Source organism: Chaetodon auriga, chromosome 6 (genome assembly GCF_051107435.1).
Source record: "Chaetodon auriga isolate fChaAug3 chromosome 6, fChaAug3.hap1, whole genome shotgun sequence".
Classification (NCBI taxonomy): Eukaryota; Metazoa; Chordata; class Actinopteri; order Chaetodontiformes; family Chaetodontidae; genus Chaetodon; species Chaetodon auriga.
The window spans coordinates 9,743,641-9,770,332 of NC_135079.1; the positions used below are offsets into that span (position 1 = coordinate 9,743,641).

The 26,692-nt window shown below is 42.0% G+C and overlaps 1 protein-coding gene across 1 annotated transcript; it reads left to right on the plus strand.

The window, feature by feature from the left end:
• The first annotated feature begins 1,031 nt into the window (after window positions 1-1,031).
• cd82b (CD82 molecule b) lies at window positions 1,032-23,987 on the plus strand. The gene is made up of 9 exons (XM_076734000.1): window positions 1,032-1,117; window positions 6,511-6,583; window positions 7,801-7,873; window positions 13,117-13,241; window positions 14,491-14,565; window positions 17,384-17,482; window positions 19,058-19,231; window positions 20,672-20,755; window positions 21,971-23,987. The coding sequence occupies exons 2-9, from the start codon at window positions 6,521-6,523 to the stop codon at window positions 22,046-22,048; spliced, it is 771 nt and encodes a 256-aa protein (XP_076590115.1). The 5' UTR covers window positions 1,032-1,117; window positions 6,511-6,520; the 3' UTR covers window positions 22,049-23,987.
• The last annotated feature ends 2,705 nt before the right edge of the window (window positions 23,988-26,692 follow it).

Here is a 26,692-nt window from a genome sequence, read left to right on the forward strand (position 1 = left end):
CTTTGTTCTGACTTGTCTCAACAAATAAACTAGAGGACTGTTATGTAATGTCCCCCTTTGTTTGGTGTTTGGAAGGTGCAGAACATGCCATAACATGACCATCTTCAGCTCTGCACAAAGATCTCGTCTGTGAATTTAAATGCATCTACCTGGTGGAGCTCACCACATAATCCTGCCTAACTTTTCCCAACCCCGTGCGCTCGTTCCTTTACACACACATTGGGCAAAGGGTGAAAAGGGGGATTGTGTGGCACAGGAAATGTGTGTGTGGTTCGGGTTGTTTATAGGCAAAAAGCTCCCATGTGTCCCTGTGTATGCATTCTCCCCATACTTTCCAGTCAATATGCTCCTAGTCCTGGTTTATTTCTTGAGGCATGGTGGTAAACAGTATTTTAAAAGGGCTTACAATGGAGCATTTAAAAGGCAGTCTCAAACATTTTGTTGGGCTCACCCTGCAACAGCTTATGATCAGCATACATGTCAACATAGCTGGTTGATCATCTCCTGCACAGGACTGGTTTTAAGTGCTTTTATGTTTTTACAGGAGCAAAGAACATTTCTTTTGTGGTCTAAAAAGCTTCCTTCTGTCATGTTTACAAAAAACTTGATCTGCAACGAAGTACATTTACTCAAGTTCTGTACTTATGTACAAATTTGAGCTTCTTGTACTTGACTCTTTTCTTATTACTTATTACTTCTTGTCCACAACATTTCGGTGGGAAATATTGTACTTTTCACTCCACCGCATTCATTGAACAGCTTGAGTTACCAGTTACTTACTAGTTTACTTATAACAGCGTATTTTTACAGGGTGGTATTAATACTTTTACTTAAATAAAGGATCTGAACACTTCCTCCACGTCTGGTTATCATAAGAAAAGGCATCTGTGTGTTCTCTGGGACCGTCTGTAAAGTTGTCTCGGCAGGAGAGGGTTAAAAAAAGACTGCCGAACGGTAGGGGTGTGAACACCACCCACACACACACACAAACACACACACACACACACACACACACGGTTCTTGTTTCTCACCAGAGACGATTCAGTCCCACAGACAGCAAGACAGAAGACGGTCGACCGCTCAGCCGAGAGTTACCACCTCTGGAGAACAAGTCAAAGTAAGTTTAATGTGTTCATATAACGAACGTTAGCTAGCAATAATCCAAGTTTAGCTACGACGGAACATGTAAAGTTGTCATGGTCAGTTAGCCGCCGTCTGTTTTACCTGTAGAAAGCGTTTTTGTAGCTCCAGAGAAACCGCTAATGGCAAAAACTAATTTCTGTTTGCTAAACTAACAGAAAGTTAGCTAACATGTTACAGCCGTTTGTTAGCTGTGTGTGCGTCTGTTGACGTAAAGATAACGTCCTTAACGATCGATAACATCTTCGAAACGACTAACCGAAGTGATTTGGTCTAATGTTGGACGACCTTCAAGAAATTGCTGAAGTCTCTTTAATAAAAAAAAAAATAAAAAAAAAAAAAAGTGAACGAATTAGTGTCAGTCGGTGAATTTCGGTGTGGACTCATCCCTCAGTGTCTGCCGAAGAAGGAGTAACGTTAACTTAAACGGGCTGTAACAGTAACAGACTGCGTACTTGTGAGTTTTGTAACGTTACGCAGTCACTGTCCATGTTTTACTGTTTACCTTTTAAGTTACTGTAGTTCACTGCTGTTGGTCTGAATCTCATAAGTTCAATGAAAACGTTAAAGCAGATGTCCGAACAATGAAGGAGCAGCAGGTCTGCCTTTACTGACACAGGTCCAGCATGTGTCCTTATGTCAGGATGTCACTTTATTAAGCTATTAGCCAAGTTAGAGAATGTACTGTGTCAGAATCATACAATTGGTCTGTGTCTCAGTTTTAAAGAGTACTTTAGCCCCCCCACACCTGAGTTATGGAGACATCAGTTTTGATAAAGTTTATTAGCAAAATATTTTGTGTAGAGCTGCAACGATTAGTTGTCAACAATTAAATTACTCGGCAACTATTTTGATAATCGATAATGAGTTTGAGTAATGGACAGATTGATCGACAATGAAAATTAGCGTTGGCTGCAGCCCTAATTTTGTGTATGCATGTATATAGTTGCATTCTTTAACCAAAGCCTTGGTTATGTGCAGCTATTGTCTGAGATATTTGTTCTCTGCACCGTTAGTTTACAACAAAGCTGTGAGAGAGGTCTCAGTGGGACACAAACTTATTTTTCTTCGGATATGTGTGTGTATAAGATTGCTTGACAGGAAAAAGGTTGTGAGCTGTACATAGGCAGCAATGAGTAAGAGGCCTACCCCCAGCATTCAAGGCAACATCCCATTGCCACAGTGCTTGTAAGGTACAAGCTTTTTAGTAATATTGTGATTTACAAGAGATGACTCATATCTGGGCAGGCGGTGGAATAAGCCAAATTCATACTTTATGAATATACATTTATTTTAAAGGTACGTATTATACCTTTGGGTTTGGCAAAATGCTCCCATTGGCCACCATCACTGTTAAGCTAGCCATGTATTTGGTGTCTGGGCATCACGTTTGCAAACTTCATTATACCACTGCATTACAAAGTCCTTAATCCCTCATATATCCATACAGCGGTCCTTGAAAAACCACAGTAGATCGCTGTAGGTGAGTGGTTTGACGATGTGTAGAAGACCGCATTTGTAAATGAAGTCCTGTACTGCTGATTCCATTGCAGACACTGATGATGCTCAAACTGGGCTTCGAGAGGTTAAAAGAGTGGTATTTGCATCACCTTTGAAGGTGGTTGTGACAGAAACACAAGTTTTTCATGTTTTACGTCAGCGGAAATAGAAAAAAAACTGACCCTGTTGGTGAGAGCTGATGTTGACATCCTCCCACCAAAGCCGCATCTTTTTCTTCTTTTTACTTTATATCATATAATATACACTTTAATGTCTAGTTTTAGGTAGTCAAACACAGAAAGCAGTTTTAAGTAATTTTGCATCTGTTTGCTTCAGTTTTGTTGCCACAGTCTTCATCATTTCCACTGGATGGTGGGTCGTTGCCTGGCACTGAACCCCAGTTGGGGATTTCACTCCTTTAATGTCATATATTAAGAGGCCCATTAAGGCTGATGGGAAATCCCCTCCACCCCACAGTGTTTTTTGAGGCTTATCAACTGATGAAACATCATCTAGTCTGCAGATTTTGCACGACCCAGATCCAGATGCCCGAACATTTATAGATGTAAACAGTATTTCGTCATTACTAGCAGCAATAGCTGTACCCGAATATGTACATGTGGCAAAGCTGTTTCCTCGTACTCACACAGAAATGCAAATTGTTTTAGTTTAGTCACCAAAATACCACTGTATACAATGAGCCACATCCTGTCTGTACAGAGAGCTATACAACATTGTTAGTGATGGTAAAGCAGCACTCTGGCATGGTATTAAGGATTTTACTATCAAGATTGAGCAGGTTCATGCCAGCGTGATGGTCTCACAGATGTGTAAATGGGTCAAATATGGATATGATAGGAGGTGGTTTTAGATGGAGGTTGGCACATCGCCTGACTTTTCGAGTACAACAGGGCTACAGTTGATCCATGCTGAGTCCATTACAGACACAATCGATGCCATCTGTCACTAATGCTGTCTTCATAATCATCTCTGGACCCTATGTTTTTATCCTGGCCATTTGTTCACTGAACAAACAATAATTTCAATTTGGACACCACCTGCGCCCCAAACACTGTTTGATGGTAATCACACCTTATGCCAAACCACAGGCAGGGAAATGGGGGCTGCAAAGGGTAAAAAAATGGCTCCGTGAGGTCACAGAGTTTGGAAAGTTCAGGTGACTCATTTCTTAGAACACGTTATTTCTTCTCTGCTCGTGCTTTTTGCATCAAAAGCCCCAGCTTACTCTTGTCTGTTTCTGCTGTCACATTTAAGCTAAATTACATTGTCTTTTGAAGCCATCGGCATTATGAATACTAGCTGTTACACAAGATTATAGTGGAACTGTTACTTGAAGTTCCCATTTGGCTCTGCTTTGAATTTCCATTGCACTTTCCACTCCTTATTTTCACCTCGGAACAGATTTGTCATTCGCTTTCAGGGAGTCCAGTGTGACTGGGTTTGTCTAGGTAGGTTCAGCAAAAATAAGCCTATAAAATATCCCCATAGTTTACAGTATCTGCTGAGTGTGTGAGCTTGCATGGGAGTTCTGCAAAATCTTTTATTGTATTTATGGTTTGGCTTCCCTGCTAACCTCAGTGGAGGTGGATGGATGCCTTAGAATGGATTGGGCTGGGCCTGTTGGTCGAGCACTGAAGCATTGCTTGGAATTCTTTTCAGATGGACGGGGCTCAGTCAACAAACAATGGTTGTCATAACTAATCCTTTTTTAATCCGTCCTGCTGCTCACCATCTAGACATAAAGACCAGCAATCTCCTTTAAGGATTATCTACTTTGCAGGGGTATCTGCTATGTGGTTTGGGCTATATACTGTGTTCAATTTTGTAAATATCAAATTGTGTTTATGTTGAGGTTATCATATACATCTAATAGGTTAGTAATATTAATGTTAATATTAACCTCAGCTGTCTTTTTACAGGCCTGTTCTCCTTCATATGAAACTGAAACCCAGCCAAGCATTTTGGATTGGAAAGATATAAATTATAAATAACTAGTGCTCTTGTGGTGATTTGCAGCAGTTTAAATTGTATTTGGTGAATCCAAACTTTTCAGTGTAAGACAGGTGGTGTTCTTTATAAGTACCCTGTCTCGTATTTAAATTAGGCTGCAGTTCATCTCCTGTTTTCACGATGCATTTATTGCTTGCATATTATAGCTTCACTTTTCACTGGTGTGTGTAAACACAGGCACACCACTAACTAACTGAAGAGGAAGATGAAAGTCAGATGTGACTGAAAGATGCCAGCAAAGTGAATGTATTTGCAAGTTATTTGACTGTGTGTTTTCAGAGTAACTCAAAAGTAATTTTCAGTGGTAATGCAACATGCTAGTCTTTGTAGAAAGAGGTTTTGCTTAATGAAAGATTGCGGTTTTTACTTACCCAGGCAGCACTTGCTCTGCTCATAACCCAATGTTAATTTTCAGTGTCATGCTCTTTAATCAAGTCTCTAAACAAGGAATTCACTATTACAAAACAAGTATGTCAGACAAGGCTAAATCAAAATCAAAACAGTGCAAAATATGTAGCTATCCTTTCTATTCAGATACACAATAAACATAAGGTCATGGGTTTTTGCTTCCAAAAGTAGTATACACTGTTAAAAATAGAACTAAAAACACACCATTATGGACGCATACATTGGGAAGAACATACAGTTTTGATGTGAAAGAGACAGGGAGAAGAGAACAGCTTGTCATCTGATACATGGGGAGTTGTCTTTATGGGATATTTTCAGACTCCTCAAATAACCACAATGGCTGGTTGTATTTTCAGTGCTCCCAGTGAAGGAAAAGGTCTGGTTGTGGTGAATATTTTCTTTGGATTGGTGGAGCCGAGTTTCGTAAAGTGTCCCCGCTGCACTGTAAGTGTGGCACTGGCCTGGCCTACAGGTGTTTCCTCAGAGGAGCGTGTTACTCACAGCAAAGTCGCTGTGCAGTGCTGTCACATGTGCAGGGTTGTGCATGTATACGTCTGTGTGGGTGGGAAACACACATCTAGATGAGTGTAAGGTAAACTGATTGGAAAACAGTGAAGACGTCAGTGTAACATGCCCAAACTTAAAACGTCAGACAGGGACAGTTCTCAGCTTGCTTTGAGAGTTTGAGTCACAGCGTTATTGTGTTGTCTGTCATGGTGGTTATATCACATTACAATATGGCTGGATATGGTTTTGAATAGGATGCTCTTGTTGTACATTTGGCTTGAAATAGTTCCCTAAACTGACTATAAAACACTGCTTCTAACCAAGTTTGTTGCTACTAGTAAACACATTTGAAGATCAGCCTTGTTTCCATCTACTTGTGATGACACTAACATGGCTAACCACATGCTGTCATGGTTTCCACGCACTCATCATGACTTCACCACTTGACGCTTTTGTGGTGGTCTTCCCTCCGATCCGTTTCACCAGGGTGGTTCCTCTTGTTTGTCAAGAATAAAACTATATTTGTTAACAAACTTGCTTTGAAAAACACCGTCATAAAATTGAATATTTTAAGGCAACAGGCTTTAATGTTCTCTTGTAAAAGTGGAGATTAGAGCGCGTTGTGCTCTGTAAGACTGGGGAAATGTGGTTGTTGAAAATGAATGAGGCTGATGTTGTTTGGGGATTAAAGTGTTTAATCAGGAACCCAAATGTGCAGATTTTCCTGTGTCCTTGTTCTGTGGCTCCCTTATTATACTGTTACAGCAAGGCCATCTCAAGGCAAGCCGTCTTTGTTTTATAATTGCGTCTTTTCTCCGTCTTGTGTCTGTCTTCTCTTTTTATTTCACACACCCGTGCTATACTGCAGTATTACCATCTGATATTTAAATAAGACAATAAATTCTGTTTACTTCTGTCTTCCAGAGGCGCAGCCATGGGGAAAGGATGCATCACAGTCACCAAGTACTTTCTATTCCTCTTCAACCTCCTCTTCTTTGTAAGTAATCACATTGCTTCGGTGGCTGTGCTTCACGTAGTGTGCACTGTCAATATCATACCACGTGACTTCCACTTTGTCAGCACTGCTGTTTACCTAAGATAGAAAGTTAGATATGCTGTGCTAGTTCAGCTCAGTCAGACACATTGAGAGCCGGCTGATGCCTTTCAGCGGTTTTTATTTGAATAATCGTCCCTATTCAAATAACACCAGAGATTAGTGGAGATACGTAGGGGAATGTTCCTGTTACTCTGCCTGGGAAGAGATGCTTCACAGAATACCTCAGCACAGCCAGGTCTAAACAGCGGCAGATGGTTTCTGTTTGTTTCCTGTGCTCTCACACTGGCCACAACATAAAGTTCAGGGGTTGATATTTCCCCAGACTCCTAAAACTGCCTCTGCAAGGATGTCCAGACTTTTCCAATGAGACTGCGCCTGTAAACCTGACGCAGGCCGTTTGATGTGAACACTCCACTGGTGTCTAATAGGAAGCGTGTGTGTCTGTGTCAGTGTTTGTCCATGTGGACAGATTAGTTTAGTGGAGGCTAGGGGAAGCCAGGAAGTGGTGGGCTAATGATGGCTGCCGGGAGCTCAACAGTCCTTCTAAATGAACAGCTTTTAACCAGGGCTCTAATGACTGTTGTGGGGTTGGGGAGGGGTGGCGGTCCAAGGGGGGAAGCTGGTGAATCAACAGAGCCTCTCATCTATGGATTTTGCCCCCACTGCAGTGCCCCACAATGTCTAAACAACAGCCCTCTTAATTACATAGAAGCTCTGCACTTCATAACCTCATTACAAGGATACATAAGGTAAAACTGATTATTTTCTGAGGCTCTCAGACGCCAGTGAAAATTTTTTCCAGTCTAGAGGTGATGATTCTTCTCATTTCTTTTCTTTTTTATCCTTACTTAACACTGCTCACTTTGCTGTTCCCGATGAGATATTGAAGACTGATGATGACAAGAAGACGTGTGGCTGGCTTCGTCTTAATTGTGAGAAAAACCAGCAGAGTGGGTCTCTTGATCCTCTCCACATCCTCTTTCCCTCTGCTGTGAGAGAAAGAGACAGAGAGAAGAGTTACGATCTGATTAATCCCAGATGCGACAGACTGACGAAGCAAAAATAAGGCCCTCTGTTTAAGACACGCCAGCACAGATTCTGTGTTTTACCCTCACAGGAGATTTGGCGCCTGATTCTTTTCTCTCCCCCCTCCACAGATCTTCGGAGCGTTGATCATGGGCTTTGGTCTGTGGGTCCTCTTCGATAACCAGAGCTTCATTGCTGTCCTGCGTAAGTGTTGTAGCGCTCACACACACCCGCTGTCCTGTTGCCACCTCCTTTCGTGATAATCCTCATGTCAGCAAACATTCAGCACATTTGACCTATGTCAGTTCAGCTGTCCTGAGCACAGTGCAAGCGGAAATAGAGATGGGAGAGCGTGCTTGTCAAATCCTAAAATGTCTTGCCTTTTCTTAGCTTATGTGGATTTTACCCCATAGGACTCCTTCCCAGGGAAGCACAAAGGGATGTTTGCACCAAACCGAAAATGTGACTCACAGATGAAATTTAATGACTTCCTCAGCCACTCAGAAAACTTGCCCCGTAGACAAGCCGACACACACTGACAAACACATCTGTGGGTATCCAGGAGAGTAGGTTAGTCAGGGGAGGTGACAGACTCGTGATTATAAAGTTGTTTTATCTTAAGTTGGAAAATAACACCTTCAGGTTCCGAACAGATTTCACAGTTGTACTTTGAACTTGCCAGATGGCAGAGGTGCTCGGATAGAATCTCCCACCACACCTCTCACCTTCAAAGATGTTGTCACAGATCTATTTGTAGACACTGCATAGTGAAAAATAAACCAAGCCTCCAAATGGCATTCTCCTAACAGCTTTGTCTTATACAACAATATATCTGACTTACTTAATCTACTGGGAAGAAACCAAAGAAAGCATAATGAAACCCTGTTCCAGCCTTGCCTGAAAAGAACGATGAACCACGGATGGAAACTGTTAGTTGCCATAAATCTTGTTATAAATGCTTTCAGTGTATTCATCCCAGATGGAGCATTGAGAGCAGGAGTTTTCTCCCAACATCAGTCTATAAAGAAGAATTCTTTCAGCTTATCTGCCTGCTTAATATGTGTTTCAAGTGAAATGTATTGTTTCTTTTAATGAGATACCCCCCTCCAATGGGAGATGAGCATATGGTGTGGGTCCCAAAGTTATGTCTGATGGTGAGGTTTAATCCATTCACTTCAACCTGATGATGGTTGACCAGATGGGTCATAACATACAACACTGTGCAGCTCTGAAAGAACGTTTTCTGAGCTGAAAGTATTAGTTGATACAGTTAAATTTTAAGTTCTTCTTCAATCAACGATGCCAGATGTTCTCAGCTTCTCAAACATGAGGATTTGCTGCTTCTGTCTATTTTATATCATTGTGAATGTTTTTTTGGTTTTGTGCTGCTCTGGGATGTTGGGGTTTTCACTGTTTTTTTGACATTTTGTTGCCGTAAAGATAAACTCATTAAACAAGAAAATAACTGGCAGATTAATCGATGGTGAAAATAGTTGTGAGTTGCAGCCCTAACTTTTTTAGCTTGTGTTTGCTTTCCATAACGATGTGAAGTTTTTTGATGAGAAAGACCAGTCTCTGAGGGCTGAGCAGAGCTGGAGAAATCTATATTTAGGCTGGAGGACTGTGCTGCTTTGACTGATGAGTGGTTGAAAAGGCTGGAGTTTTGACGGAGACTGACCAAAACTGACCTTGTGTCCAGAACAAGTCAGACCGAGCCTTGTCTTTCTCCGGCTCATATTTCAGCTCTCGAAGGTCACTATGCAGGGAGGAATCGCTCCAAGGTTATTATTGAGCTGTGATTGCTTATCTCCAGTCAGGCATCCAGAACATAAAGGCAGTACAGTATCCATCATCCCTGCCAGCCCCAGTCCTATTGTTATGATAATCCAGCTGTTCCTCCAGAGATAGCAGGGATATCCCTTCCTGTGTGGGTTTGATGACCTTCTCTCCTCCCATGTATTTTTGTTGCCTGTATCAAGGATGGGTCAACCTCAGCTCCACGCTGGGCCCCTGGATTTCTAACCTTACTTGGAACCTCTTGGCACCCTGTAGAGAAACCAAAACCAGTGCTGCAAGCAACTCTGTTTATTGACTCTGTGCATTCCCCTCAGAAGTTTTAACAGTGCCTGATCATAAACAGGATCTGTGTGTTTTCAGTTTCCATTCTTTATGAGTTATATTAATAGAGGCCTCTGCAGCTGTCCCAATGACTTCAGGCAGGGGAACTTTGGGAATGTTTTGGTTTCGGGTCCCATATTTTTAGGTTAAAAGGGAATCTTCCCCTTAGTGTACACTCGTCTATATCAGCACAGTGTTAGTAATATTCTGCTTGAATGGGGGGGGGGGCTTCATGTCACACCACGTTGATCTACTTATGTTTACATGTTAAATCTGTATATAATGTCAACCATGACTTTTTCCTTCAGCTCTGTACAAGCTGAACGTGTAACTGGCCATGTTTACACAAGGACTTGCAGTATCAAACAGTCCCCTCCTCCCTCAGCAGCTTTCTTGAAGGGCACCATGATTCTTCCCTCTTTGAATGGAAAGTTCCATGGAAACCACCTAAGGAACTATTTTAGAATATCTTGCAGAGTCCTACATGGAAACTTGCCACATTACACAATAGAACAGCACAGAAACCAGGCAAACACATGCTGACTTGAAAAAAGGTGTCTGTGAAATTACCACAGAGCACAGATGCTAGCTCCACAGCAGGGTGGTTTTAAAGTTCAGTATCGGTTGCTCTTCACCTTTGCTCCACCTGATAGAGGGACTTTTTTTTTTGAGTTGCACTTTCATTTTAAGGATGTAGAATACAAATAACAACTAAACAGTTAAAGTCCCCCTGAATATGTTTCATTTTAAGCTACTGATTCTGCATGATGTTGGTGGAAATAGTCAGTCCAAAGGTTAGATGTATTGCCAAGCATATTAGAAAACTGCTTCAATGAAAACTTCAGAAGTGGTCAAGGCGGAGAATCATTTTGAGGTTGCATTAGTGTTGCATGACGTTTCTTCTAACTCCAGGGTGTACTGTATGTTTTTACTGGAACAAGTGCTCATTTAATCACTGGCCTGCGGAGAAGCCACACACAAACATCAATCTCTATTATACTTCCCACAGTTAATAATCATAGAAAACTGGCTTGTGATCTACATGGATCTACATGTTAATTAAATGTGCCACAAGTGCAGTGAAGTAGTTCAGCTCTTTAAAGCAAACATTGAGGCTAATGACTATAATCATAGTATCTAGCAGGAAAAGTGATGAAGATGTATCAATGTATCATGCTGTCCCGTTTGAGCACTGAAACATGCGTCACTGCTTTTTTTATCGGTCTCTGCTCTACGCATTTATCTGTTGTGCCTCTGACGAGACACCCAGCAGTGTCTTACAAGCTTTGGTTTGGTACGCTCAGCGTATTTTGATGGTCTCACTCAATCTCTTGACCAGTCACAGATGATTCTGTTTAAATCATTTCGTGCATCTTCCCAAATTCTTCTGATAATTCCTGTTTTATGGACCTTGTGGACATCTGTTGCTTTTGACCCTGCATGTGTGTGCATATGTGTGTGTGAGAGAGAGAGAGAGACAGAGAGAGAGAGACTGAAATAACATGTTTCAGCAGAGTGCTTGATATAGAACATACAGTATGCTTGTCTGCCTCCCTTTAAATGCTACCCTGTAGCCACATAAGCACTCTGCATATGTTGAAGTACTTTTAGCTTTCAATTATTCTCAAACCACCACATGTGCTGCCCTGGTAACCCATGTCGAGCCAGCGAAGTACATGCATGTAATGATGTCTTTGTGAACCTCTAAGTGTCATATGATGTACATAAAATCTAAATTTTTTGGCATAAAGGCTACAAATAATGGTTTTCCTGATTAACCGGTGCACTTTTTGAAAAAAAAAAAAATGTCAGTAAAGAATCCCTCATTTTATTCCAGCCAGAGCATCTCAGTTAGTCATTGCTGTCATACCCGCTCTATTTGCTCTGACTTCTGGGAAACAAAAGAAACACCAAACTATACATCAGAGTGAGGAAGAAAGTTGTCGAGCGAGCTCACTCCCCGCTCTATTGTGTTCCATTATTTATATTGCTCACTCAAGATGGAGCACAGTTATTCATTTTTATCAGCAGTGGAGGTTTTTTAACAGTGAACACAACAACTCCCATGATCCCATGATCAATGTCATCAAACTCCAATTTTTGTTATTGGTTTGTCTGAGAGACCCCTAGCGGCAGAAATTACTTACTGTGCATTTGAAAATCTCGTTAGCGTTTGCGTCTTTGATCCAGTATAGTGATTAATTGGGGCATGATAGGAAAATGCTCTGCCGCCCTACATATTGCTTATTCATTTTTGGGATAAGGACATAGCCTGCATCCTGTATAGTCTGGCTTGTGTGGTGTATGTTTGGACAAATGTTGACTCAGTGTATGTACAGTCATGACGTTTTACACAGCAGAGTTGTACTTGGAAAACAGTCTATGGGATCATTTATAATGACTGTCCATCTGCCAGAGTGCATAGTGTATATGATAATTGCTGCATGAAGCACCAGCAGTTAATATGATGAGGGGATTTAGAATAACTACATCTGTTCAGCTTCCCAGTGAGCAAGCCAATGAGCAGCATTGCATTGCATTCATTGAGCAGCGGTGGAGGAGCTGCTGTGTCTGTCAGCTTCTTCAACAAATGGATGGGAGTGAGTTATGTGATAGCTCTGGCTGGTTCGCTTGGCCCAGGAAGCTTTAGGAGCTGGAGCCATTTCACAGAGCTCAGATTCTGGCTTCATCTGCAGACCGAGCTCTGACTCTCTGGAGCTCCTCCAGCCCCAGATAACACACAGCCACATAATGGCTCCAATTTATCTCCTTTCCAACCTTCCAATCTTCCATTTCAGTCTCTGCGCCCTCCTCCTCGAGGAGCTCTCCCGCTCTACATACCAAAGAGGGAAATCAATTAATCTCGCCACACATTGACTTGTCTTGGTCCAACTCTCTCTGGTGGCCTATTAAAATAATCTTTTGTGGGAGAAGAGCACGAGAATGCTCCAAATTCAGAGAAGTAGAAGGTTTGTGCTGTGAATCATTTTTGGCTGGCTGTCACCATCTGCATGAAAATGGTTTTGCATGTGAACGAGGCCTTCCTCTGAGCTGCATTTGTTTGCAGGCACATGCACTGTGGTTTTAGTAGAAAAACAAGAGCAGAGATCAGGGCCCTATTTCTGCTGTTCTCGCATCAGAAAGCATGTGTGTCAGGGACATTTTGATTTTCTTGTGGTTGTGTTTTTTGAGCTGAATTTAACTATAAACTGTATAAAACTTGTAGCAGGTGTCTAGTTTTCTTCACCCATATACTGTAGGATTCAGTGGTTCTGTGTAAGCTGAACTCTTCTTGTGTTTTTCTGTCTGTTCGCATCTGTTTTCTCCAGAGGAATCATCAGACACAGTAAAAGTGGCTTCCTACATCCTCATCGGAGTGGGCTCCTTGTCAATGGCCATGGGCTTCTTCGGCTGCATAGGAGCCATCTACGAAATTCGTTGTCTGCTGGGTCTGGTGAGGAATTGTGTTCACTTTACGATCCAATGCTGACATGCTACAGACACAGGAATAAAATGGGACCAGCCAACTATAAATGTACAGTTATTGAACATTTATCTTTTGAGTGAAACATTCACCTAAATGCACCTGCATGTGATTACAAGCTTGACTAAGAACACATGATAGATTCCTGCTGACAGTAAAGCCCTTTCGCATTTCTGCTTATGTGTGGGCTGGGGGCTGGCAGCGTGTGTGGATTTACAGAGGGGAGGGGGGTGACAGGGATAAAGCCAGTGAGATGTAGGGGGTACAACAAGAGTGGGGATGGGTACATGTCCTTGACAACCTTAAACCTGCTAGGGGTTAACTGAAGAACTGCTGTGACCTACTTCTCCCAGTGACAGTGACCAGCTGGCAGAGCACCCCCCATCACACACACACACACACACACACACACACACACACACACACCCCACCACCACCACCTTCACACTCAGAGAGGACATAGATGAGGCTGTGGAAGGATCTTTAATGGCTTACATTATTCTTGAAGAAGGCTTTGGAGATTATGTGTAAGACTGTAACCTCAGATTAATGACTACTTAAAGGTAAAAATGTCTACCCAAGAGTGCTTTTCTTTTCTGCTTGTTTTGTTATATAATATGGGATTTTTAAGCCTGCAGCAAAAACAAGTTTTTGACACAATATTGACATATCGTCATATTTTAGGCTGATATGGCAAACTCTCGGCAAACACTGTCTTGTTTACACAGCAGGTATTGACATTCAATTGGAGTCGTCTTTCTGTCCACCTCATGGATCAAAGTCCAGTATTGACTCTCTTCTAGCTCAATTTTTGTTCTCCACCAACTCCAAAGAGAAGTATCTGACTCTAAAGCTGATAAACTCTCCACTGTCTTCACACGCTATCTGCTTACTGTAGCTGTCTGTCATTTAGTGCTAAGCAGGTCTCTGAAAACCGCTGCCTGTTGCAGCTGAAAAATACATGAGAGCGGTGAGAGTGAACCAAAATAGTAATGTTACATAGACGATGGCTAAGCAATGATCTGAAACTCTATAAAGCTCCGTTAAGCTGAGGGGACAAACCCTTTGATATATTTGATTATAGCTGCTTTTTTTCCTTTATTTGATATTTGATATTCCATAATTTATAAACGTGCTGATTTCCTGCAGTATTGTCAGTGTTTTAAAAGTTTTGATTGTAAATATATTTTATGGTGACATTTTCCTTTATCCCCCACAGTACTTCACCTGCCTCCTGCTCATCCTTATCGCCCAGGTCACTGCTGGAGTTCTCATTTACTTCCAAAGAGATCGGGTAAGACATTAGCTCCATTATACTTATTCAGTGTACAGTTCCCCTGATACCAAATAAAGTAGAGACCCTGTGTAAACCGTCAATAAAAAAGAATGCAATAATTTGCTAATCCTTTTTGACATATACTTAATTGAAAACAGTACAAAGACAATATATCTAATGTTTGACCTCCTCCTCATCATCAATTTTTGTAAATACACACACTGGATTTGATGCAGCAACACATTTCAAACACGGTGGGACAGGAGAAAGAAAAGACTGGGAAAGTTGTCGAATGCTCCTAAAACACCTGTTTGGATCATTCCACGGGTAATCAGGTTGATTGGCAACAGGTGATAGTATCATGATTGGGTATGAAAGGGGCATCCTGGAAAGACTCAGTCGTTCACAAGCGAGGATGGAGAGAGGTTCCCCACTTTGTGGACACATGACTGTATAAAAGATATCACTACATGGCCTCAGGAACACTGTCCTGTTTTTATTTAGGTTTTACACAGCGGCCCAACTTTTTAGAATCAGGGTTATACTTTTCTCCTTTTCTTTTTTTCTTGATTTCACTTCTTTATAATTTGTTATCATGTCTGCACACTGTGTGTTTTAGTCGTCTTAGGTTTTTTTTTCCCCCCTTTTGACTCTGTCCTAATTTGATCTCCTTTTACTCTTAACCCCTACTCCTCATGCCCTCTCCCTCCCTTCTTCTCACTGGTACAGCTGGGGCCTACTGAGTGTTTGTACTTCCCCCTTCACAGCTGTGACTGGCTGCATTTAGATCTTAACTAACCCTGTTAGGGAACCTCATGCATCCTCTGATGAAACACAAATTTGTACCTCAATGACTGCAAAGTGACAAAATGTCTGTTTGTGACTGATGTGACGTTGGATGCTGGTAGAAAGTGAGATGAAGCATATGGACAGAAAGAGATGTGTGAACCGTATGGGAGGAAGAAAGCGTATACTTACTCTGAATGTTTCCACCGTCGCCTCAGATCCCCCGTTGGTTGTTTTGGGTTTTTGTGTTAGAAGGAGAGGACAAATTCATGATTTGACTGTTGCTAAAGCTAGGCTATGTTGACATATTACATTGGTATGTCTAACACTGTCCCATCTAAGACTCTAATTATCACCCCAGGGACAGAAACCACTTTCTACTGAAGTCTTTGATGAAACAGTGCCCCCTATAGGCGAGATTGCCAACTCACCAGAGTTGGTTGAATATGTTTCTGTTTTGTCAACCTGTTTTGGGAAAACAAACAAAAAGCTGTAACAATGTCTGCAGCCTTTGACAGACAGACAGGCAGATATACAGACAGGCAGGCAGACAGAGAGATAAATAGAAAGATAGATAGACAGAGAGATCAGCCCACGAGGAAAACATTAGTCATTAGTCAGGGCTAATTAGAAAACAAGTCAGACAGGTCACAACAAACAACGTGCTGCCTCTGTTCAGTGAAATCATGAGTCTCAAAAATGAATCAGTTTGAGTAACTGAAGGCTGAAGTGTTCCTTGCTCCACATCTTAAGCTAAATGAACTCCCTAAAACCCACTGGATTATCGAGAATAAAAAAGGCATTGTCACAAAGCTGAAATCAAAGGTGGCTTTCTGAACTTTCTGAATATGACAAGATTAATTTTGACAATACTGACAATACAATGCTAACACCACTACACGTTTCAAGAGGAGAGTTATGTTCAGGATAGCTCACCGAGCCGATTAGTTAAAATTCAAATCACAAGTGATTCACCTAAAACAAGACCAGTAAAACAATACATATGAAACCAAACCCTAGAAGAAAAAACACTGCAGCCGGATGTCAAAAACACATCTAATAGTACAAAGTCCATCCAGATATCACATGTTGTTTGTGAGGTTTATATCTGTAGGGGATTTGGGCTTATTAAACAGGTCACTCAGCTGACTTTTTAAGTTACAAAAGGCAGCATAAGTGGGATGACCATCAAACAGAGGCCAGGTTTTCTCTCATCTCCTGGGTTTTTCCTCGAAAACCTGTTGAATCTGCGGTCAAAGCAATAATAGAACAGGCCTTAACAAAAGAGCTGGCTGTTTGTTTGCACTGTGTGTGTGTCTTGTGTTTGGACACGCCAACCTCTCGGACTGGTTTCACACACGGCCATTCCCTCCCAGGACGTAAAAAGCCTTTCCCTTGATAAACCTCACACCTGTAGCACTCAGGACAGGCGGAGGCAGCTATCGCCCTCCAGCGTGTACTGTATTTGTGTGTGTGCATGTGTTTTTGTGTGTATTTCAGAGAGCATGTCTGTGTCTGTAGCTTTAGACACACTCTCTGTGTTTAAGGCTTACCACAGGGAAGGGTGGTGCCCTTTCCCAGAATAGGGTGAGGCAGTCACTCATCTCCAGTTGAGCTCTGAAGATACATCGCTGCCTCTGCTCTGTGGTCTTACGCACATAAACACAGAGTCAAGCTCCTGCTAAGTTGTATTTGTGCAGTGTTTCAGGCCAGCCTGAGACTTCACAGCGCAGTACCAGCTGAGGTGTTGCCCTAAGAAACATCAAGTTCAGATGTTGGCAGTAAATTTTGTATTTCTTTCCTTTTCCTCAACGCTGACTCTCTACCCTGCTTCAAAGATGCCTTTCTGTTTGGGCAATCTGTCGGCTCTTTTATGGATTACATACTAACTTGCCCCGGTGTGGAATCAGTAAAGTCTTATCTTTTACAAACATGCATGTACAAAGTGTTCATGAACAGCCAGTTTTATTTATGATATTTGTGTCAACTAAAAACAAGTTATCAGTATTGTGTGTGTGACGCATAAACCGTCTTCTCATCTCATTTCCAGTTGAAATATGAGATGTCCAATATCATAAAGGGCATGATAACCAACTACACTGGCCAGAACAGGACCACAGAGCACACCTGGGACTACATTCAGAGGACGGTGAGTTGAGTCCTCAACCTGGTTTGTACAAGAGACACAAAGGCCAATTGTAACAGTGAACAGTGTAAATGATCATTTTCTTCAAGTGGTTCTTAATACACCTGTAGTTTGAAAAACAGCCCATGACGCTGCCAATATTCAAAATGTTAAGCTAGCAGGCTACGGCACACACGGCTGTAGCAAACAGCACAGAAGAAGTAGGTCACGAACCAGAAGTTGTTTGCCAACCGCAATTGAAACTTCAAAGAAGATGAAGAAGTACAAAACCAGTCTTCTTCTTCTTCTTCTTCTTCTTCTTCTTCTTCTTCTTCTTCTTCTTCTTCTTCTTCTTCTCCTCTTTCTTCTTCCTCTTCTTCTTCTCTCAAAGAGGAAACAGCTGATCAGTCTGTTCACTACATCAGAAGTTATTTGGTTGTTTATTCCCTCTCCCATTGCACTCGTATGTGTTACAGGGATACATGAACAGCAGCAGGTTGGATTAACAGATGTCATTTGGTCAGAGTTGTTATGTAAAGTGACTCTCACAGTAACATCAGTAACAGTGATTATATTTTTAGAATGGGTGTCTCCAGTGTGAATTTGAGCTCTTAACCCCCTCTGACTAAGAATTACACAAAGAACTGCTCATAATTGCTGCATAAGCGATATGACGTGAGCTCTGAGTCCTATACACCCCAGTGGTGCACAGGCATGCAGGTAGTTTTGATTTTATGTGCACAGCTTTTGAAATTAGTCTCCAAGTTTTCTGCCTCCACCTCAGTACAATGGAGGTGATGGGAATTGTGTTCAGGGTGCTCAGAACACGAAAACGACATTTAATTAAGTCAACAGCAGCTTGTCTTTGACAGTCACTCTGGATAAGCTACAAACCTCACAGTGAACAATTTTCATTGGAGCTTTTCTCTACTGATGAAATAGTCTATCCTGAGTGACTGCGATGTTGTTTGAAGGAAAGCATGTCGCTGCTGAGTTTTCCAGATTTAAAGATTCAGTGCTTTGAGGAGAACAAACAAAGTTCCATTGACTGCTGTTGTTTTGGGCTGGCAGCAGTTTCAGAGAAAGATATCTCAGAATCACAGCATGTAAAATTGAAGCTATTTGCATGATCAGACACTTTAAGGCTCAGTGAGAAAATGTGCTTTGTTTTTGGCATTTTTTATACATTTTGTTTGTTTTCTTTAGTTTTTTTGTACTTGGCATGAACTGACTCATTAAACTAATAAGCCCACAAAATAAATCAGGTCTGAAGCAAGCTGAAGTCAGGATGTTCCTGCACTATTGACGTCATGCATTTTCTTCACTTCTTATCTCTCTCTGTCTCTGTCTCTTTCCTGTCAAGCGTCTTTACCTGATCTCTGATCTTTCTGAGGAGAACAGCAGCCAGGAGGAGACTGGTCTCAAAAACCATAATAGAAATGCTCATTCACTGAACCAGTGGATCTGCTGCTGTAGTTTTTTCCTTCATATTATTTATTCTAGCATTAATTTCCACCTCTCAACCTGTCCTCCATCCTCTGCTCTCCCTTTCACCTCTAATCCTTTGACTCACATCCTCCCTCTCGTTCATTTCACCAGATGGAGTGCTGTGGATGGACTGGTCCGGGGAACTGGTCTGAGAACCTTTCAATCAAGAACAGCTCCCAGTACCTCTACTCATGTTCCTGTCGCAACCAGTCCCTGCCTGGCACGGACATGAAGGACGTCGGCCTGTGTGAGCACCTCTCCGCAGAGCTACCCGTCTACGAAACGGTACACGACTCTAAAATCTGCTGCGCTGTTTCTGCACCAAGGCCGAAAATCATTGTGAAAATCATAATTGTGAACTTACTGATGAAGCCAACAGCTGTTTATCCAATTTCCCCATCTCAGTTCAGTATCAAGTATCAAGGCTGACATGGAAAACATTACTCGAGCAGTATATGTGAAGTACTCTTTGTTACAGGGTAGCATATTTTTCCGATCGGTCGTAAAATTCCCCCAACTTGGTTCATCGCTTTTGTGGTCACTAAGGCACCGTGTGAAACTGCTGTGGAGAGCAGCTCCCGCCCGGTTCTGCAGTCTGCCCCACGGTGATCAACCAACTGCTGGGACTTTTTCCCCTCAGTGCAGGATTGTACCTGTGACCAAGATGTCCGCCATGATTCATTCACTACACAGACATGTGTATCACAGAGTTCAGCTGTTTCTGCTTTCATTCAGTGAAACCACAAAATTAAACATCACATGCTTTTTAATGTTTTGTTTTGTTTTGTTTTTTCAACTTTTGTTGCCTTAACACCAAGTCTTTATCAGAGGGTTTGCGACATCAGACAGGAAGTGAGTGCTACAACATGTTGGTACTCACAGGAAGTCTTTGAAAGTCTGTGTCATCCTTTAACACTCCCCATACAGTAGAATGGGAAGTATTGAGATCTTTTATTCAAGTTAAAGTAGTAATACCACAATAAAAAAATCCTCTCTACTCACAAGTGAAAATCCTACCTAAGTAAAGTTACAAAAGCACTAGCAGCAAATGTGTCCCTAAAATAGATCTTTAGTACAGTAATTGAGTAAATGTACTTCATTAGATTTTCACTGCTGTCACACGCACACGTTACCTGACACATTGTGAACTGTCTTCTTTAATAAGTGCCCCCCCGTCCCACTGAGGCTTACATAAACGGTAACCTGTTATCTGTGAATGCTAACAGACCCCAGTGTAAACCCCGGTCAGTGTTACTTCAGCTGGGCGTACAGTGCTACAGCACGCCTGCACTGCTCTGATAGACTGTACACCTTTCCTCATTACGTAAGCCGGTCGGACTCGTGTTGTGTAAGTCTGCCAGCTCAGTGTGGCACTGTGGTCGTCCCTAATCAGCACAGCGAACACCGACAGCTGAGGCGTGTTTGTGCTGTGTGATTCGTTCAAACGCTGGGAAAGCTCCATTGTTCTGTTGTTTGGTCTGCGTGTTTCAGAAATTTGCTCTCCCTCTCTCTCTGCAGTTTTCCTCTGCTCAGCTAAGCCGTGTTATTCTTCCCCTCACTGACTCCGTCCAAAGCCAACAGTTGTGTTTTGAAAAGGCTCTGTTCATGTCCGGCTGGAATCACGTAGACATTCGTCTCTCCTCTGCTCGTTGGCCTGCAGCCCCCCCCGTCACCATGTCTTTCTTAACCTCTCTCTGTCTCTCCCTCTCTTGTTCTCTTCTCTAGGGTTGTATAAGCAGCGTGGAGAAATGGCTCCTGGACAACTGTGGAGTTATTTTGGGAATCTGTGTCGGTGTGGCAGTCATTGAGGTATCTGTCTTTTCCTCAGACTCGCCTTAAAGGATGAGATCTGATTTTTTTTCTGGACTAGGTTTATATCATACTCTCATACCACATATACTGTATGTTGAAACAGTTTGTTATCATTCCTCCGGTTCATACTGGCCATGAATCAATCCCTCTCTGACACAACTTCATTGTGAAAGATGGAGGGCTAAATCCACACAGAAAACACATTCTTAGTTTAGCCAAAGCTAATATGAGGTTTCATCAGTCTGGAAGACGGGATATCTTATGGTAGTCACACGTGGGTTTGTTTCCAAGACAGAGTAGCGACAGTAAACCTACACTTACCATGACCAAAATACCAACTAGGTGTGTCAAAATCTGACTTGTGAAACCTCATATTAGCTTTGGCTGATCTTTGAAAGGCATTTTTAAACAGAACAAGACTGTGGAGTCACGTTAGGAATGGATAAACTGATACCTGAACTGACATCAGCCGTTGCTGTTTTCAAACAAATAATTGTGCTGTTGTCACACCTAAACCACATCCACATGTAGCTGCTAGTAGTTCCTCATACAGTGATGGGGCCACTGCGGTTCAGCCACAAGCGATTACTTGAAGTCTGGAGAGATGGATTCTCGTGTTGCATGATCTGCTCATCTCGATGATCAAAACAGTTGTGCCATCTGTGATCACGCAGCTGTTTTCATAATTGGATAGTAGTTTATTTTTCAAGCAAAATGCTAAACATTTTCTTGCTCCGACTTCCAAAATGTAGAGATTTGCTGCTTTTCTGTGTCTTGTATGATAGTAAATGCATTATTTTTAGGTTGTGTTGATATTTTTGGCATTTTTACCATCTACTGTAATTTAATAGACCAAGGAATTAATCAAGAAAGTAATAGGCAGATTAGTCGATAATAACATTACTTGCTGGCTGCAGCCGTGCTTTCACCACACATAAAGCAAGCAAGCTTCATTTAAGACAGATTTGAAAAAATACACAATGAAGTAGTTTTACTTCCATTAACTGCATTTCAACCCCTCTTATTTTTAGACGCATTTTGAAATTGTGCATAAAAGAAAGCTGATTTTAAATGCTAAAAATATATTTTTTTTCAAGTTGTCCGAGGTGGAAAAGTTGCTGCATTGATAATAACATTGTTTTCCACCAGTTTTCCACCTCCACTTGTCAATTTCAACTCTGATAACTAAGCTGACAACTCCATTTCCTCCAGCTCCTTGGGATGATCCTCTCCATGTGTCTGTGCAAGAGTGTCGTCCAGGAGGATTATACCAAAGTACCGAAGTACTGAGCTGAAGACAGCCAGCTTCACACCACACACAGATGGACGACTCCTCTCCTCTCCTCTCTCTCTCTCTCTCTCTCCCTCCTTGTCTCACATTCTTATGAACACATGCGCACACACAAATTAAGACAGCTGTCTCCACCATTTCAGCTTCTCCTGCCTCGACAGCTGTGCAGATTTCTCACACCCCATATGTCCCACACACACATAAACACACACATCTCTCAATCAAGCTTGACACACTTGTCGGACCACAAGTCCACAAGTTACCATTGTTGTCTTATGATTTTTTAAGTGTTTTTTTTGTTTGTTTTGTTAAGCAGACATGTATGATGTTTCAATAAGACTTTTTTTGGTGGAAGCCTGACACTTTTTCCAGTTTGATACTATGCAACTGTTCATTTATGTGTTGTTTTGTTTTCCTTGGCTGACCTCATCGAAGCGCTTAACACATTAGTAGAGAGAGCACTTTAGTGGCATTTGGTGAGCCGAGAGCATCTTCTGACTCTGGGGCACGGAGATGAGAGGGAGACGGGAGGGTGTGGGTGGCTGCGTGGTGAGGATTAATGCCACTCTGTGATCCTGCAGCTGGTATTTTTGGTGCAGAGGGTGGAGGAGAAGCCCAGGGCTGAGCCAGGGCAGGGCTGCTGTGGTGGAGGTTAGGGCTTCTTTCATCAGCTCCTTGTACTCAGTAGCCTTGATATTAACCTCCGTTTACACCCACTGCCACCGCCGCCTCCTCCCTCCCGCCGTCCATCTGTTAGCGTCTCTAAATCACGTCTCTGTCCTCCTCTCGGGTGTGTCTGACTGGTAACCAGTAGCTTTCCAAAATGACTAGTTTTGCATGAAGTAAGTGTGTGTATGACGTGTTGAGTGAGTATTTTATTTCTTTTTGTTCTTTTTTATAATCTCGTGTCATCTCTGTTTTGTTTTTGTTTTGTTTTTTTTTACAACTGTACATATGACTTTGGTAGGGATTATGGCACTTTAGTGCTTGGTCAGCGTTTATATGGGAAAGCTGTCACCCACATGCTCTTGTTTTAAGAGTCCTATTGTTCTTCGTTTCCTGTCTATTGTTTAAGATGTACAGAATGTGGCTGCCACAGCGGCTCGTCAGCACTATTGAGGTCTGAATCAGAGAAATGGGAACCCTTCAGAGTGACTGTGTCTTGAAGCTATATTTTCTTTAGCACAGCACGAGTTTGTGAACAGACAGCCTACCATAGCGTGTGCTCGGACATCTTTATTTAAGCTTCTCACTCCTGCCTCCATTTTACCGTCATAACAGTAACAAATGAAAACAACAGCTGTGTGACCACAGTGTATTTTCCCTTCTCTGCATGATTGTTTGTTTTCTCAGAAGTCAAATTGCCTGGTTTATATTATTGGTAACGAGAGCAGAGAAAAATGTTGGACGCTAGCGGTGATTGCATATTTTCAGAGGCCGCCATGATCAGACAGTGGCTGTTCATCAACTCATGCTATCTTTTCTATAGCTGTTTTTTGATGTAGCTTTGAGTTTCCTCATCCCACTTATCCATCTCATCATCTCAGTCCTTCCACTTGACTTCAAACACACTATTATGGCTGAATTTATGGTTAATGGAGTTGATAGATTGCACTTTCATGTGGCTGGTAGTTTTTCACATGAGTCATTTCAATTTATTTTCCTCATGCTGCAGTTACACAAGAGGGAGGAAGCCGGTCATTTAAAAAAAAACAAAAAACAGTCATCTATCAGTTCTGACCTGCCAAATTGAAAGATTAATTTAACTTAATGCGAGATGAAGGCTTTTTACTGTGTGTCTAAGATATTTTTACGCTTTTACAAAAAAATGATGTTAAGTAGAAAAAAATATTTGTGGACCTGTATGCCATGTTTAAAAACAAATGTTTCTTTTTATTATTGAGAAGTATTAATAAACCTGAACCTACTAGGATCTGTTGAACACTTCTTTCATTGTGTGTTTTCTAAAACCTAGTTTTTCGGTTGTTACAGAGCCTGATGTGTAGACTGATACTTTCCATTGGTCGGTTTTTGTACCTAAAGCAACCAGAAGATGGCAGTATATAATCAGTGTCACAGCCACAGACAGAAATGCATCTGGATGAAATGAGCAGAATTAGTCATTTTAAGTATAAAATGAAAGATTCTTCATCAGTGCATTAATTATGTTTTAAAAACCTGATTTGTAAAAGCTGCAGGTTTAATTATGCAGATTCTAAAATGACTTATTTCACTACCGTCCCACTTCTACACCTCTAAGCGACTTCATTTCTATCCTTTTGTTGTTGGGTTATTTAGAGTTTGGATTCTCTTGTTAATTTGGTCTGACTACTCTGTGTCTGAACAGAACAAAGAGCTCCACATCCATTCATTCCACTCTAATAACGTGATTTTTCCTCTGCTGTAAATACACAAGACTTCCTCTCATAAGACTTAAGTGCAATGACTCTTATCAAGGAAAGAGAGCCACATGATGTCATGTCATGCCACAGGCCAATACCTCACCACTGACTCAACCAGCGCTGCTTTTAAACAAAACAGCTCGATCACAGCACGGACCTTTCTGCTCTAATCCTCTATCGTCTAAGACACTTAGCCTCGGTATAATGAGTAGAGCTTAGCGCTGTCTCAGGAGACTGTTTTCAAGTAACTCAACAGAGCCACATCTCATCAGGGAGCTCTGTCCATGCTGTGTGCTTCAAGCACTGAACATCAACTTCAGAACAACAGCTATGGGCTACATGAGAAAAGGAAGAGAGAATCCACAAACTGGATCAAAGCTCCCAGAGTGTTATGGGACCAAAAAAAAAAGGCAAAATCTCGACTCAAACGGATCTTCATCGCGCAAATGGCCAACATGGCCAAAGACCAGGTTTATGGCACAAAACTGATTTTATCCAGCTCCTAAAAGTTGAAGATTTTCTGCTTTTTTTTTTCTGTTTCATATCAGCGTGATGTGAATATATCTGGATTTTGGATTGATGGTAGAACAAAATAAGACATTAGAAGACGTCACCTCGGGCTCTGGGAAATCATGATGGCTACTTTTTTTTGTATGTATTACAGAGCTGCAATGATTATAATCAAAAAATCATTTTGATCATTTTGTACTCGTTTGCTCTCTCCAGCTTCTCAGATGTGAGGATTTGATGCTTTTCTTTGTCACACATGGTAGTAAATTCAATATGTTGGTCAGACAAGACATTTGAAGACGTCCCCTTTTCTGAGACAAAACTATGAATCAGTCAATCAAGTTAATGATTAAATAATGAAAACAATCTTTAGTTGCAGCCCTAATGGATTGCTCGAAAAAGAAATCATCAGAATAACTGATAATCAAAGTAATGGTCGCAGTCGTGTATGTGAGATGGATTTTTTTCTTTGCAAGCAGGTTGTGGGAAACTAAGTGGGGCCTATAGGCAGGATAGTGTGCTGCTGCAGCTGCAGCTGCTGCTGCTGCTGCTGGGCTCATCAGATCACACACACACACACATACACACACACACACTGTCCATGCCAAACACGACAAGGAAGGAAAGCTTCCCCTGTTTTTTCCACATAACTGTCAGTCAGCGAGTCCGGGGCAGAGGAAGTGGGACGGATGATGATCCCACTGAGACCACATGAAATAAAAGGATGAATAATGACGATGTCACATCCACATGTTCAGTAAGCACTAAGTCACCTGCACTGATTTAAAGGAATATGCTGATTTGGAAAACATGTCTCTTGAGAACGTGTGATGGGCAGGTAACACTTTAGTAACCATCTCCTTTCTTAGCGTCGAGCAGACTGTACATGCATTTTACACCACTGCATAGAGCTCACGCATACAAATGAGATGTGTGTTTACCAGGATGTTCCCTCTGCAACTATTAGCCTCCCTGTCAATGTGTGTTTTTAGTTAACTCTCTGCTCCATTGGTGCTCATCCAGCACAGATGATGGCGGGGGGGCTCTCTGTGGCTGCCCCACTGCCCGCTGTGCTCTTCCTCCCAGCATCCTGTTCACATTGTGTCATGGACATGTTCAGGCGGCACCCCCACATGCCCCCCAGTCACCCCACATTGGACCCCACCTCCACCTGCAGATTGACCCATCTGCCTGGTCCCTTCCTCCCACGCAGACCCTCGCTAGCTTTCCTGTTTTTAATCTCTCTCAGGGATCATACATAAACAAACAGTGTGCAGTCAAGCCGCGTACACGTATCCGTCTGATAGATATGTATAATAACATAACTAGCCCTGTCTATCCCCAGTCTGGTGTAGATTACTTCAAAGCCTGAGGAGCTCTGATCAGAAATGAGCAGTATGAGTCACAGTGCCCCTGTATGAGATGGAAAGAGGATCAGCCTAGTTCCATTAGCTGTTTAAATTGTTTCTGTGATAGGCTGAGAGGCGGCAAGTGGCTGCAGGTCAGTGGGTGTCCTCCGCCTCATTTCCTGCCCAGCGGCTTGTAGAATCCAGCACCGGAGAAGAAAGATATACTGACTCACACTCAGAGCCACCTTCTCCCTCTCCCTCTTCATACCTCTCTCTCTCTCTCTCTCTCTCTCTCTCTCTCTCATTCCTCTTGTGGGCTAATCCATTGTGATAAGGGCAAGCTCTCCTCTCCATGTGGCCTCTTTGGCCCTCAGTGAGTAAA

Excerpts from the sequence above, each read along its gene's own strand:
- cd82b (XM_076734000.1), top strand. The coding sequence starts at position 6,521 with ATGGGGAAAGGATGCATCACAGTCACCAAGTACTTTCTATTCCTCTTC. Across the intron at positions 13,242-14,490 it reads TTCGTTGTCTGCTGGGTCTG|TACTTCACCTGCCTCCTGCT; the intron begins GTGAGGAATTGT and ends TATCCCCCACAG. Across the intron at positions 17,483-19,057 it reads GGGACTACATTCAGAGGACG|ATGGAGTGCTGTGGATGGAC; the intron begins GTGAGTTGAGTC and ends TCATTTCACCAG.